The following is a 12,063-nucleotide window of genomic DNA, read 5'->3' on the forward strand; positions in this document are numbered from 1 at the left end:
CAGCTGAGCCAGCCAGGTGTTCCTAGAAATGGATTTTTTTTTAAAAAGATTTTATTTATTTATTCATGAGAGACAGAGAGAGAGAGAGAGAGAGAGAGAGAGAGAGAGAGAGAATGGCAGAGACATAGGCAGAGGGAGGAGCAGGCTAGGCTCCTTGTAGGGAGCCTGACGCGGGACTCGATCCCAGATCCCGGATCCCGGAATCATGCCCTGAGCCAAAGGCAGACGCTCTTCTGCTGAGCCACCCAGGTGTCCCTAGAAATGGAATTTTAAAAATTTCCTTTTAGGATTGTTTATTGCTAGTGGATAACAATACAGTTGATTTTTGTATATTCATTGCATGCTGCAGTCTTTCTTAACTTCATTATAGAGTTTTTTCAGTGGAGTTCTTAGTGTTTTTTACTTTTATTTTTAAAGATTTATGTATTTATTTTGGAGAGTGAGAAAGAGCTTGAGCAGGGGGAGGGGAAGGGGCAGGAGAGAAAGAATCCCCAAGTGGACTCCTCGCTAAGTGTGGAGTCTGATGCAGAGCTGGATCCTAGGACACCTGAGACCATGATCCCAGCTGAAATTAAGAGTCAGATGCTTAACCAACTGAGGCACCCAGGTGCCCCAGCTCTTAGTATTTTTTATTTTTTATTTTTTTTATTTATTTATTTTTTTTCTTAGTATTTTTTACATACAAGTTCAGCTCATCTGCAAGTGGTGATAGTTTAACTTCTTTCTTTCCAATTTGGATGTCTTTTATTTCCTCTTGCATAATTGACTTGCCTGGAACCCCCAAGATTGTGTTCATCCTGTCTTTTCCTGTCTGAAGGAGAAAGCATTCAGTCTTTTAGCTTTAAGTATGCTATTAACTGTGGGATTTTTTTTTAAGATGTCCTTTATCAAGTTGAGGCATTGTTGAAAAAAATTTTTTTAATGTAAATCCTAATATGTAGTCAAGAGAGCCAATTATATGGGACACCTGGTCCAGTTGGTTGAGCGTCTGACTCTTGGTTTCAGCTCAGGTTATGCTCTCATGGATCATGAGATTGAGCCCCACGTTGGGCTCTGTGCTTAGTGGGGAGTTCGCTTGAAGATTCTCTCCCTTTGCCCCTTCCCCTACTCTCATTTGCAAGTGTGTATGCACTTGCAATACAAAGAGAGAGAGAAAGGTAGATAGATTTTATTTATTTATTTGAGAGAGTGCGCTCATGCACAAGCAGGGGGAGTGACAGAGGGAGAGGGGGAAGCAGGCTCCCTACTGAGCAGGGAGCCCAATGTGGGGCTTATCCCAGGACCCTAGTAACATGACCTGAGCTGAAGGAAGATGCTTAACTGATAGAGCCACCCAGGTGCCCCCCGCCTTTTTAAAGATTTATTGATTTATTTGAGAGAGCAGATACAATTGTTTTAATAGAAAAATTAAAGTTTTAATGAGTAGTAGAAATGATCAGAAGTCATTTTACTTCTTTTAAATGAAAACCATTTTCTGTTACATGACTAAATTTACAAATAGCATTTGGAAAACTTAAACTTTAAGTGTATTACTTACCCTGTGTTTCAGACAAAAGAATGCCACGGAGAAAGAAAAAAGTTAAAGAAGCCTCTGAAGCTCAGAATCTGGAGAAGAAAGATGCAGAAACTGCCAGTTCTGTCAGTCTGAAGAGGAAACGTAGACTTGAAGATGCATTCATTGTGATATCTGATAGTGATGGAGAGGTCAGTATTCTGAAGGGTGGAGCTCTAGGTCTCAAACTAGGCCTTCTCCATGGTTGGTTTAATTTGCAACTTTAATGCCAACTTGCCAGAGCATGCAGTTTTTTACTCAGCTTCATTTTGATATGTAAATGGAATTAAGAATTACTTAATCATATTGTTTGGCTGAGGATGGATCATAGTTCCTCAGTTTTGTAATATTTTAACCCAAGGTGATATTTTTAAACTATTAAAATAATATAAATCAAATGTAAATGTTAATTTTCATGTGTCTAGAAAGTGAGAGGAAGAGAATGTGAATGTTAAGTCTCTAAATATACTCTGTCCAGTGTGGTAGCAGTGAGCTACCTGTAGCTATTTATTTTTTTTTTTTTTTTTTTTTTTTTTTTTTTTAAATTTTATTTATTTATTTATGATATTCACACAGAGAGAGAGAGAGAGAGAGAGGCAGAGACATAGGCAGAGGGAGAAGCAGGCTCCATGCACAGGGAGCCCGACGTGGGATTCGATCCCGGGTCTCCAGGATCGCGCCCTGGGCCAAAGGCAGGCGCTAAACCGCTGCGCCACCCAGGGATCCCCTACCTGTAGCTATTTAAATTTGAATTGATTAAAGTTAAATAAATACATTCTTCTGTTGGACTGTCACATTTCCAGTAGTCAAAGCCACATGAGTCTAGTGTTTGTTGTATTAGACGGCACAGCTGAAGAACATTTCCCTCATTATGGAAAGCTTCGTTGGACAATGCTGCTTTAGCTCTTAACGTCTCTTCTTTGTTCTATTTGTTTATTAGAGATTTCACCCAGGAAAAGATTTTGTATAAATGATTTTTTTTAAATGATTCTTTTTTAAGAAAGATATAAAGGTATGAAGAAGAAAACAAAACAGTCCATCAATATCACTCGAATAACCTATCTTAATATTTACAAAAATGAAATAGTTAAACACAGAATCGTTAAATTTTATATACATACATGTTAGAACAAAGTAAAAAACAGTTCAAAACTGTTTGAAAACAAAATAGTATATAAGGTATATAGTGTAAGTATGAAGGTATATATGAAGATGTATATCTCAGTCATTGTACATTTATTTTTTATTTTTATTATTTTTAAAAGATTTTATTTATTCATGAGAGACACAGAGAGAGAGAGGCAGAGACACAGGCAGAGAGAGAAACAGGCTCCACGCAGGGAGCTCTATGTGGGACTCGATCCCGGGACTCCAGGACCATGCCCTGGGCCAAAGGCAGGCACTAAACTGCTGAGCCATCCAGGGATCCCCCTCATTGTGCATTTAATAAAAGGCAATAATTTCTTCTGTATTCTTCCCCCCCCCCCCCCAATTCTTTTTTTAAAGATTTTATTTATTCATGAGAGACACAGAGGCAGAGAGGCATAGGCAGAGGGAGAAGCAGGCTCTCCGGGGGAGCCTGATTTGGGACTTAATCCCAGGACTCCGGGATCATGCTCTGAGCCAAAGGCAGATGCTCAACCACTGAGCCACCCAGCCGTCTACCCCCCCTCCAAAGTTTTTTATGCATATATCACCAATAGAATCTTTTACAGGAAAGGAATCATGCTACATATGCTGTTTCACTTTTTCACTTATTATTTCCTACAGATCTTTTTATAACACATATAGATCTAGCTCTATTTTATTTTATTATTTTAAAAATTTTATTTATTCATGAGAGACACAGAGAGAGAAAGGCAGAGACACAGGCAGAGAGAGAGAGAAGCAGGCTCCATGCAGGAAGCCCGATGTGGGACTCGATCCTAGGACTCCAGGATCATGCCCTGAGCCGAAGGGAGGCACTCAACCACCCAGGTGTCCCAGTCTAGCTCAGTTTAAAAAAAAATTGTCAATATGTCGTGCAGGAGATTCCTTAAAATATAAATCATAAATTTTTTTTAAGCCCCTATCATCTGTTTCACCCATCCTCCCCACTGCCCACCCACCTCTTCTCTGGTAATCATCAGTTCTCTTTAGTTAAGAGTCTGTTTCTTGGTTTATCTCTCTTTTTTTTCTCCCTTGCTGATTTGTTTTATTTTTGAATTCCACCTATGAGTGAAATCATGTGGTATTTGTCTTTCTCCTAATTTCACTTACCATTATACTCTTTAGCTCTATCCATGTCATTGCAAATGGTAAGATTTCATTCTTTTTTGTGGCTGAATAATATTCCATTGTATCTATCTATATATATATCACATCTCCTTTTCCATTTATCTCTTAGTGAACAATTGGCCTGCTTCCATAATTTGGCTGTTGTAAATAATGCTGCTATAAACATAGAGGTGCATATATTCCTTTGAACTAGTGTGTTTGTATTTTGTGAATACCCAGTAGCATGATTACTGGATTGTAGGGTAGTTCTATTTTTAACTTTCTGAGGAACTTGAATATTGTTTTCCACAGTGTCTGCACCAGTTTGCATTCCTACCAATAATATGAGGGTTCCTTTTTTCCCACATCCTTGCCAACATTTGTTGTTTCTTGTGTTTTTGATACAAGCCATTCTGACAGGTGTTAGGTGATGATATTTTATTGTAGTTTTGATTTGCATTTTCCTGATAAGTGATGTTTGAGCATCTTATTTGTCACTTGGTGCTCTGGATGTCATCTTCGAGAAATGTCTGTTCATGTCTTCTCCACATTTTTTAATTTGATAATTTCGTTTTTGGGTTTTGAGCTGTATCATTTCTTTATATATTTTGGAGACCTAACCCTTTATCAGATATGTCATTTGCAAATATCTTCTTTCATTCAGTAGGTTGCCTTTTAGTTTATTGATCGTTATTTTTTAATTTATTTTCTGTGGAGAAGCTTTTTTTTTTTTTTTAAGATTTATTGATTTGTTTGAGAGTGAGAGCAGGAGTGCATTAATGGAGGAAGGGGCAAGAGGGAGAGAATATCCAAACAGACCCCACTGAGTGCAGAGCTGGCCTGGGGCTTGATCCCATGAGCCGTGAGATCAGGACCCCAGCTGAAACCACGAGGCATATGCCTAACTGACTGAGCCACCTAGACACCTCTGTGCAGAAGCTTTTTATTTTGATGTAGTCCCAATAGTTTATTTTTGCTTTTATTTTCCTTGCTTTAGGAGACATATCTAGAAAACTGTTGCTATGGCCAGTGTCAGAGAAATTACTGTCTGTGCTCTCTGCTAGGATTTTATGGTCTCAGGTCTCCCATTTAGGTCTTTAATCTATTTTGAGTTTACTTTTGTCTGTAGTGTAAGAAAGTGGTCCAGTTTCATTCTTTTGCATGTAGCTGACCAGTTTTCTTAACACCATTTGTTTAAAGAGACTTTTCCCACTGTATAGTCTTTTCTTTTTTGTCAAAGATTAATTGATTGTATATTTGTGGATTTATTTCTGGATTTTCTATTCTTTTCCATTGATCTTTGTGTCTATTTTACTGCCAGGACCATACTGTTTTGATCAGTACAGCTGTGTAATATAACTTGAAGTCTAGAATTATGATACCTACGGTTTTGTTTTTCAAGATTGCTTTGGCTACTCAGAATCTTTTGTGGTTCCATACAGATTTTAGGATTGTTTCAGTTCTGTGAAAAATGCTGTTGGTGTTTTGATTGGGATTGCTTTAAATATGTAGATTGCTTTGGGCAGTATTGACATTTTAACAATGTTTGTTTTTCCAATCCATGAGTGTGGAATGTCTTTCCATTTCTTTGTATCATCTTTAATTTTTTTTATCAGTGTTTTATAGTTTTTAGAGTACAGGTCTTCCACCTCAGTGGTTAAGCTTATTCCTTTTTTTTTTTTTTAATATTTTATTTATTTATTCATGGGAGACACAGAGAGGCAGAGACACAGGCAGAGGGAAAAGCAGGCTCCACACAGGGAGCCTGATGTGGGACTCGATCCCGGGACTCCAGGATCACACCCTGGGCCAAAGGCAGGTGCTAAACTGCTGAGCCACCTAGGGATCCCCGTTAAGTTTATTCCTAGATATTTTATTGTTTTTGGTGCGATTGTGAATGGGACCCTTTTTTTGCTTTTTACGATTTTATTTATGTGAGAGAGAGAGATCACGACCAGGGGAGAAGGACAGAGGGAGAAGCAGACTCCATGCTGAGCAGGGAGCCCAGTGCAGAACAAGATTCCAGGACCTTGGGATAATGACCTGAGCCAAAGGCAGATACTCAGTAGACTGAGCCACCCAGGTGCCAGGGACTGTTCTTTTTTTAATTTTTATTTTATTTTATTTTAATTTTTTTTAAATATTTTTTTTCTTTATTTATTTATGATAGTCACAGAGAGAGAGAGAGAGAGAGAGGCAGAGACACAGGCAGAGGGAGAAGCAGGCTCCATGCACCGGGAGCCCGACGTGGGATTCGATCCCGGGTCTCCAGGATCGCACCCTGGGCCAAAGGCAGGCGCCAAACCGCTGCGCCACCCAGGGATCCCCCTGTTCTTTTTTTTAAAAGATTTATTTATTTATTTATTCATTCATTCATTCATTCTTGTTTGTTTGTTTGTTTATTTATTTATTTATTTATTTATTTATTTATGATAGACCTAGAGAGAGAGAGGCAGAGACATAGGAGGAGGGAGAAGCAGGCTCCATGTCGGGAGCCCGACGTGGGACTCAATCCCAGGACTCCAGGATCGCGCCCTGGGCCAAAGGCAGGCACTAAACCGCTGAGCCACCCAGGGATCCCCTAGGGACTGTTCTTAATTTCAATTTCTACTGCTTCATTATTAGTGGATAGGAATGCACCATACTCCTGTACATTATTTGTAACCCTCAACTTTGCTGAATTCATTTATCAGTTTGAGTAGCTTTTTGGTGGAGTCTTTGGGTTTTCCTTCTTTTTTTTTTTTTTTTTTTTTTAAGATTTTATTTATTTATTCATGAGAGACACGGAGAGGTGGAGACAGGCAGAGGGAGAAGCAGGCTCCCTGTGGGGAGCCTGATGTGGGACTCAATCCCAGAACCCTGAGATCACAACCTGAGCCAAAGGCAGATGCTCAACCACTGAGGCACCCAGGTGCGCCTAGGGTTTTCTATATACAGTCTCATGTCTTATAAATAGTGAAAATTGTACTTCCTTACTGATTTGGCCTTTTATTTCTTTTCAATGTCTGATTGCTGTAGTGAGTACTTTCAGTACTGTGTTGAATAAAAGTGGTGAGAGTGGACATCTTTATCTTGTTCCTGACCTTAAAAGCTCAGTGTTTTCCCACTGAGTGTGATGTTAGCTGTGGGTTTTTCATGTAAGGACTTTATTATGTTGAGGAATGTTCCCTCTAGACCTCCTTATTGAGAGTTTTTATCATGACTAGATGTTCTTCGTCAAATGCTTTTTCTGTATTTGTTGAAATAATCATATGGTTTTATATTTATATAAAATGTAAATCATAGTTTTAAAAAATAATATGAACACCTGTATTCACTACTTTAGAAGTCCTCTTGGCAGGATGACCCTAATTGCATCCCTTTCCACCCATCAAGAGGTAAACCATTGTATTTTAGTTCTCTGTGCTTTTCTTTACAGTTCTACCACATTTATGTACATATATCAAAACAGTATATGTAGGGGTGTTTGGATGGCTCAGTCTGGTAAGCATCTGCTTTTGGCTCAGGTCATGACCTCGGGGCCCTGGAATGGGGCTCCCAGTTCAGCAGAGAGTCTACTTGTCCGTCTTGCTCTGCCCCTCCCTGCTGCATGTGCATTCTCTCCCTTAAATAAATAAATAAAATCTTTAAAAAACCTCCAGTACATGTATATTAAAAAAGTCTCAGTGGTTATGCTTTTACCAACATTTTTCAGTAATTATTTCTCCAAAGATTTGAAGTTTTACCTTTATTGTAAACTAAAATCTTGTCTATAAGTGCGTTTGGTTTTGAATTTTCTATTTTGTTCCATTGGCCCATCACAGATTTTTGACATAGTTCCGTTGATTACCTCGGGTTTTTTCGGTAGACATTTATATCAGCTAATAATGATCATTTTCTCCTTTCCTTTCTAGTATTTATACCTTTCTTTGTTGTTGGTTTTATTGCAGTGAATCTGGCTTCCAGAGTGTTGATTGATTTCAGTGATTGAGTACATCTTCATATTGACTTGAAATTAATTGTAAACTATTCAGATATTTTGCTGTTTGTTTCATATTTCTTTTCTTTAATGTTACAAAAACATAAAATTTTTTTTTTAATTTTTATTTATTTATGATAGCCACACACACACACACACACAGAGAGAGAGAGAGAGAGAGAGGCAGAGATACAGGCAGAGGGAGAAGCAGGCTCCATGCACTGGGAGCCCGACGTGGGGCACGATCCCGGGTCTCCAGGATCGTGCCCCTGGCCAAAGGCAGGCGCTAAACCGCTGCGCCACCCAGGGTTCCCACAAAAACATTTTTTAATTGCTTCTTTAATATTAGTGTTTTTAGGAATTGATATTTAATTAGATGCCATTTCATTATCTAACAAGATGATGTATTTTTTTTCTGTAATCACTTAATATTATATATTAATCTATTTTCTAGTTTTGGCACATCTTTGCAATCTGGAGTAAATCTCACTTGATCATGATATATTACCATAATATTGTATTTGCTTTTTCAATATATTATTTAGGAGTTTTACATCTGTATTACTAGTGGCATTGATTTTGTATAGTTGCCTTTTTTTTGTATGGTCCTCATTAGATTTTAGTATCATATTTAAGCTATCAAATAAGAAAATTTTTCAAAAAAAAAAAAGAAAAAAATTTCACTTTTTATTGTCCTACCACAGTCTATATATAGTAAAAGCATTGTCTTTAAGATTCTTAAAGGTTACTAGAAGTTGCCCATAAAACTGGGCTACCAATTAGTTTTTAACAAATACCTTACTGTGTTGGTATTTTTAGAATACATCCCAAAATAATAAAAAGTCTTTTTAAAAAATGCACACAGGGATCCCTGGGTGGCGCAGCGGTTTGGCGCCTGCCTTTGGCCCAGGGCGCGATCCTGGAGACCCGGGATCGAATCCCACGTCGGGCTCCCGGTGCATGGAGCCTGCTTCTCCCTCTGCCTCTCTCTCTCTCGAGTCTCTCTCTCTCTCTCTCTTTCTCTCTCTCTCTGTGACTATCATAAATAAATAAAAAAAAAAAGGCTTTTTAAAAAAAAATGCACACAAATAAAGGTTGGAGGTTTTAAACTGTTAGTTTGATTTCTTTATTGGATAGAGGGACAGTTTAGGTCATCTGTTTTTTTCTTGAGTAAACTTTGGTAGTTTGTCTTTCAAGAATTTATATGTTTCTCAGTTGTTGAGTTCATGTGCATGGAGTTTTTATAATGTTCCCTTATTATCCTTTTCATGTTTTAGTGTCTGTATGGTTACCCTCCTTCATTCCTGATATTTTTATTTTTCTTTGTCAATCTGGTTAGAAGTTTGTTTTATTGCTCTTATAAAGAACCAGTTTTTGGTTTTCCTTAAGCATGAAGAACCTTCTTTACCATTTCTTTTAAAGCAAGTCTGTTGATGCCAAATTGTCTTAGTTTCTTGTTTCATCATTATTCCTTTTTTTTTTTTTTAAAGATTTATTTATTTATTTATGAGAGAGAGAGAGAGAGAGGCAGAGACACAGGCAGAGGGAGAAGCAGGCTCCATGTTGGGAGCCCGATGCGGGACTCGATCCCGGGACTCCAGGATCGCGCCCTGGGCCAAAGGCAGGCGCCAAACTGCTGAGCCACTTAGGGATCCCCCTCATCATTATTCCTAAGGGATGTTTTTGTTGGATATAGAATTCTAGGTTGACATTCTTTATGTTAGATTTAGCCATTATTTCTTCAAGTATGTTTTCCACACCATATCCTTTCTCCTGTTTTTCAGGGGCTCAGAGAACACAAATTTTATAGTTTCTGATATTGGCCTTTAGGTTCCTGAGACTCTGTTTAGTATTATTATAATTTTTAAAAGATTTTATTTACTTAAGAGAGAGAGCACACAAGCAGAGACGAGGGGCAGAGGGAGAAGCAGATTCTCTGCTGACCAGGAAGCCCACTGTGGGGCTCTACCCCAGAACCCTGGGCTTATGACATGAGCCAAAGGCAGATGCTTAACTGACTGAGCCACTCAGGCACTTCTCTGTTTATTATTTATTTTATTATTTTTCTGTCTTTTGTTTAGATTGCATGACATGTAGCTTCAAGTTCTATGATTCTTGTGTCTGTCATCTCCATTCAGCTCTTTTTTTTAAAGATTTTATTTTAGTTTTTTATTTTTATTTTTTAAAGATTTTATTTATTTATTCATAGAGACACAGAGAGAGAGAGAGAGGCAGAGGCACAGGCAGAGGGAGAAGCAGGCTCCATGCAGGGAGCCTGACGTGGGACTCGATCCAGGGTCCCCAGGATCAAACCCCAGGCTGCAGGCGGCGCTAAACCGCTGGGCCACCGGGGCTGCCCTAAAGATTTTATTCTTAAGTTTTCTCTACCCCCAACGTGAGGCTCAAACTCACAACCTCGAGATCAAGAGTTGCATACGTCTTTGACTGAGCCAGCCAGGCACTTCTCCACTCACCTCTTGAGCCCATTCAATGGATATTTTATTTTGGTTATTGTATATAAAATATCTATTTAGTGCCTTTTTTATAGCTTCTTTTTATCTGTTGAGATTTCCCGTCTTTCCATTTGTTTCAAGAGTGTTTGCCCTAACACAGGCAAACATCCTTTTGTTTGAACATCTTTTCACATGCATATTTTCCATGTGTAAGTGTGTTTTTGTGAAATGTTTAGATCTTTTTTTTTTTTTTAAATTTTTATTATGATAGTCACACAGAGAGAGAGAGAGAGAGAGGCAGAGACATAGGCAGAGGGAGAAGCAGGCTCCAGGCACCGGGAGCCCGATGTGGGATTCGATCCCGGGTCTCCAGGATCACGCCCTGGGCCAAAGGCAGGCGCCAAACCGCTGCGCCACCCAGGGATCCCTTCTATCTGTTTTTGAATGGGGTTGGTTGTTTTCTTATTATTAAGTTTTGAGACTTCTTTATATATTCTAGCTACAAGTCCTTTATTAGATATATGCTTTTCAAATATTTTCTCAAAATTCATGGCTTGTCTTTTCATTCTAACAATATTTTGAATACCAGATGTTGTTAATTGTAATGATGTCTATTTATCAATTTGTTCTTTTACAGATTATGTTTTTAGTGGTTTATGTAAGAAACTGCTTAACCAAAGTTCACAAAGATTGTTTCTTACAATTTATTTTAGAAGTCTTATCATGTTAGTTGTTATATTTAGGTCTGTAATCTATTTTGAGTTAACTTTTATATAGAATGTAGGCTAGCCCCATGTTCATTTTTTTTCTGCTTCATATTCAATATTTTGAGCACTATAGGTTGGAAAGGCTATTATTTCTTTACCATTGCACCTGTGTTAAAAACCAGTCAGGTTTATATATGTGAATTTACTTCCTGACTTTATTCCACTGATCTTTTGTTTGTCTTAAGTCAGTCTATCATGTTGTTTTGATTACTATAACTCTTTGAAACCAAGTAGTGTCAGTCCTCTTTGATCTTTTTTGGCTATTCTAGTTCCTTTGCTTTTCTTTTCTTTGCTTGTCTTTTCTTTTCTTTGCTTGTCTTTTCTTTTTTCTTTTCTTTTCTTTTCTTTTCTTTTCTTTTCTTTTCTTTTCTTCTTTTCTTTTCTTTTTTTTCTTTCTTCTTTTCTTCCTTGCCTTCCCTTGCCTTCCCTTGTCTTCCCTTTCCCTCCTTTCCTTTCCCTTTCCCTCCTTTCCTTTCCCTTTCCCTCCTTCCCTTTCCCTTTCCCTCCTTCCCTTTCCCTTTCCCTCCTTCCCTTTTTCTTTTCTTTCTTTCTTTCTTTCTTTCTTTCTTTCTTTCTTTCTTTCTTTCTTTCTTTCTTTCTTTCTCTTTTCTTTTCTTTTCTTTTCTTTTCTTTTACTTCTTTTCTTTCTTTTCTTTTCTTTCCTTTCTTTTCTTTCATTGAGACAGAGTGCACACACAAGTTGTGGCAATGGGCAAAGGGAGAGGGAGAACAGGCTCCCCATTGAGCAGAGAGCCCAACAAAGAGCTTGATCCCAGGATTCTGTGATCATGACCCAAGCCAAAGGCAGTCACTTAACTGACTGGGCGACCCAGGCACCCCAGTTCCTTTGCATTTCTATATGTATTTTGAAATCAGTTTGCCAATTGTACAGAAATTTTGTTGGGAATTTGATTGGAATGGTGTTGAATTTATAGATCAATTTGAGGGATAATTGATATCTTAATAATATGGAGACTTCTTGTCAATGAATAAGGTATATTTTTCCATTTCTTTAGGGTCATCTGTAATTTATCTCAGCAATATTTTGTAGTTTTCAGTATATAGATCTTTCACATC

At 38.0% G+C, this 12,063-nt stretch overlaps 1 protein-coding gene across 5 annotated transcripts in view; it reads left to right on the plus strand.

The window, feature by feature from the left end:
- Nucleotides 1-12,063, plus strand: part of UIMC1 (ubiquitin interaction motif containing 1) — a 127,474-nt gene that overhangs the window by 13,663 nt on the left and 101,748 nt on the right. For all 5 annotated transcript variants that reach the window (XM_038534679.1, XM_038534680.1, XM_038534681.1 and 2 more), the window contains one exon: nucleotides 1,550-1,704. In XM_038534679.1, coding sequence (XP_038390607.1) covers nucleotides 1,558-1,704 — 147 coding nt within the window. In that variant the 5' untranslated portion in view covers nucleotides 1,550-1,557. Of the gene's footprint in view, nucleotides 1-1,549; nucleotides 1,705-12,063 lie in introns of those variants that run through there.

The sequence above is a fragment of the Canis lupus genome, chromosome 4 (assembly GCF_011100685.1).
Source record: "Canis lupus familiaris isolate Mischka breed German Shepherd chromosome 4, alternate assembly UU_Cfam_GSD_1.0, whole genome shotgun sequence".
NCBI classification, from domain to species: Eukaryota; Metazoa; Chordata; class Mammalia; order Carnivora; family Canidae; genus Canis; species Canis lupus.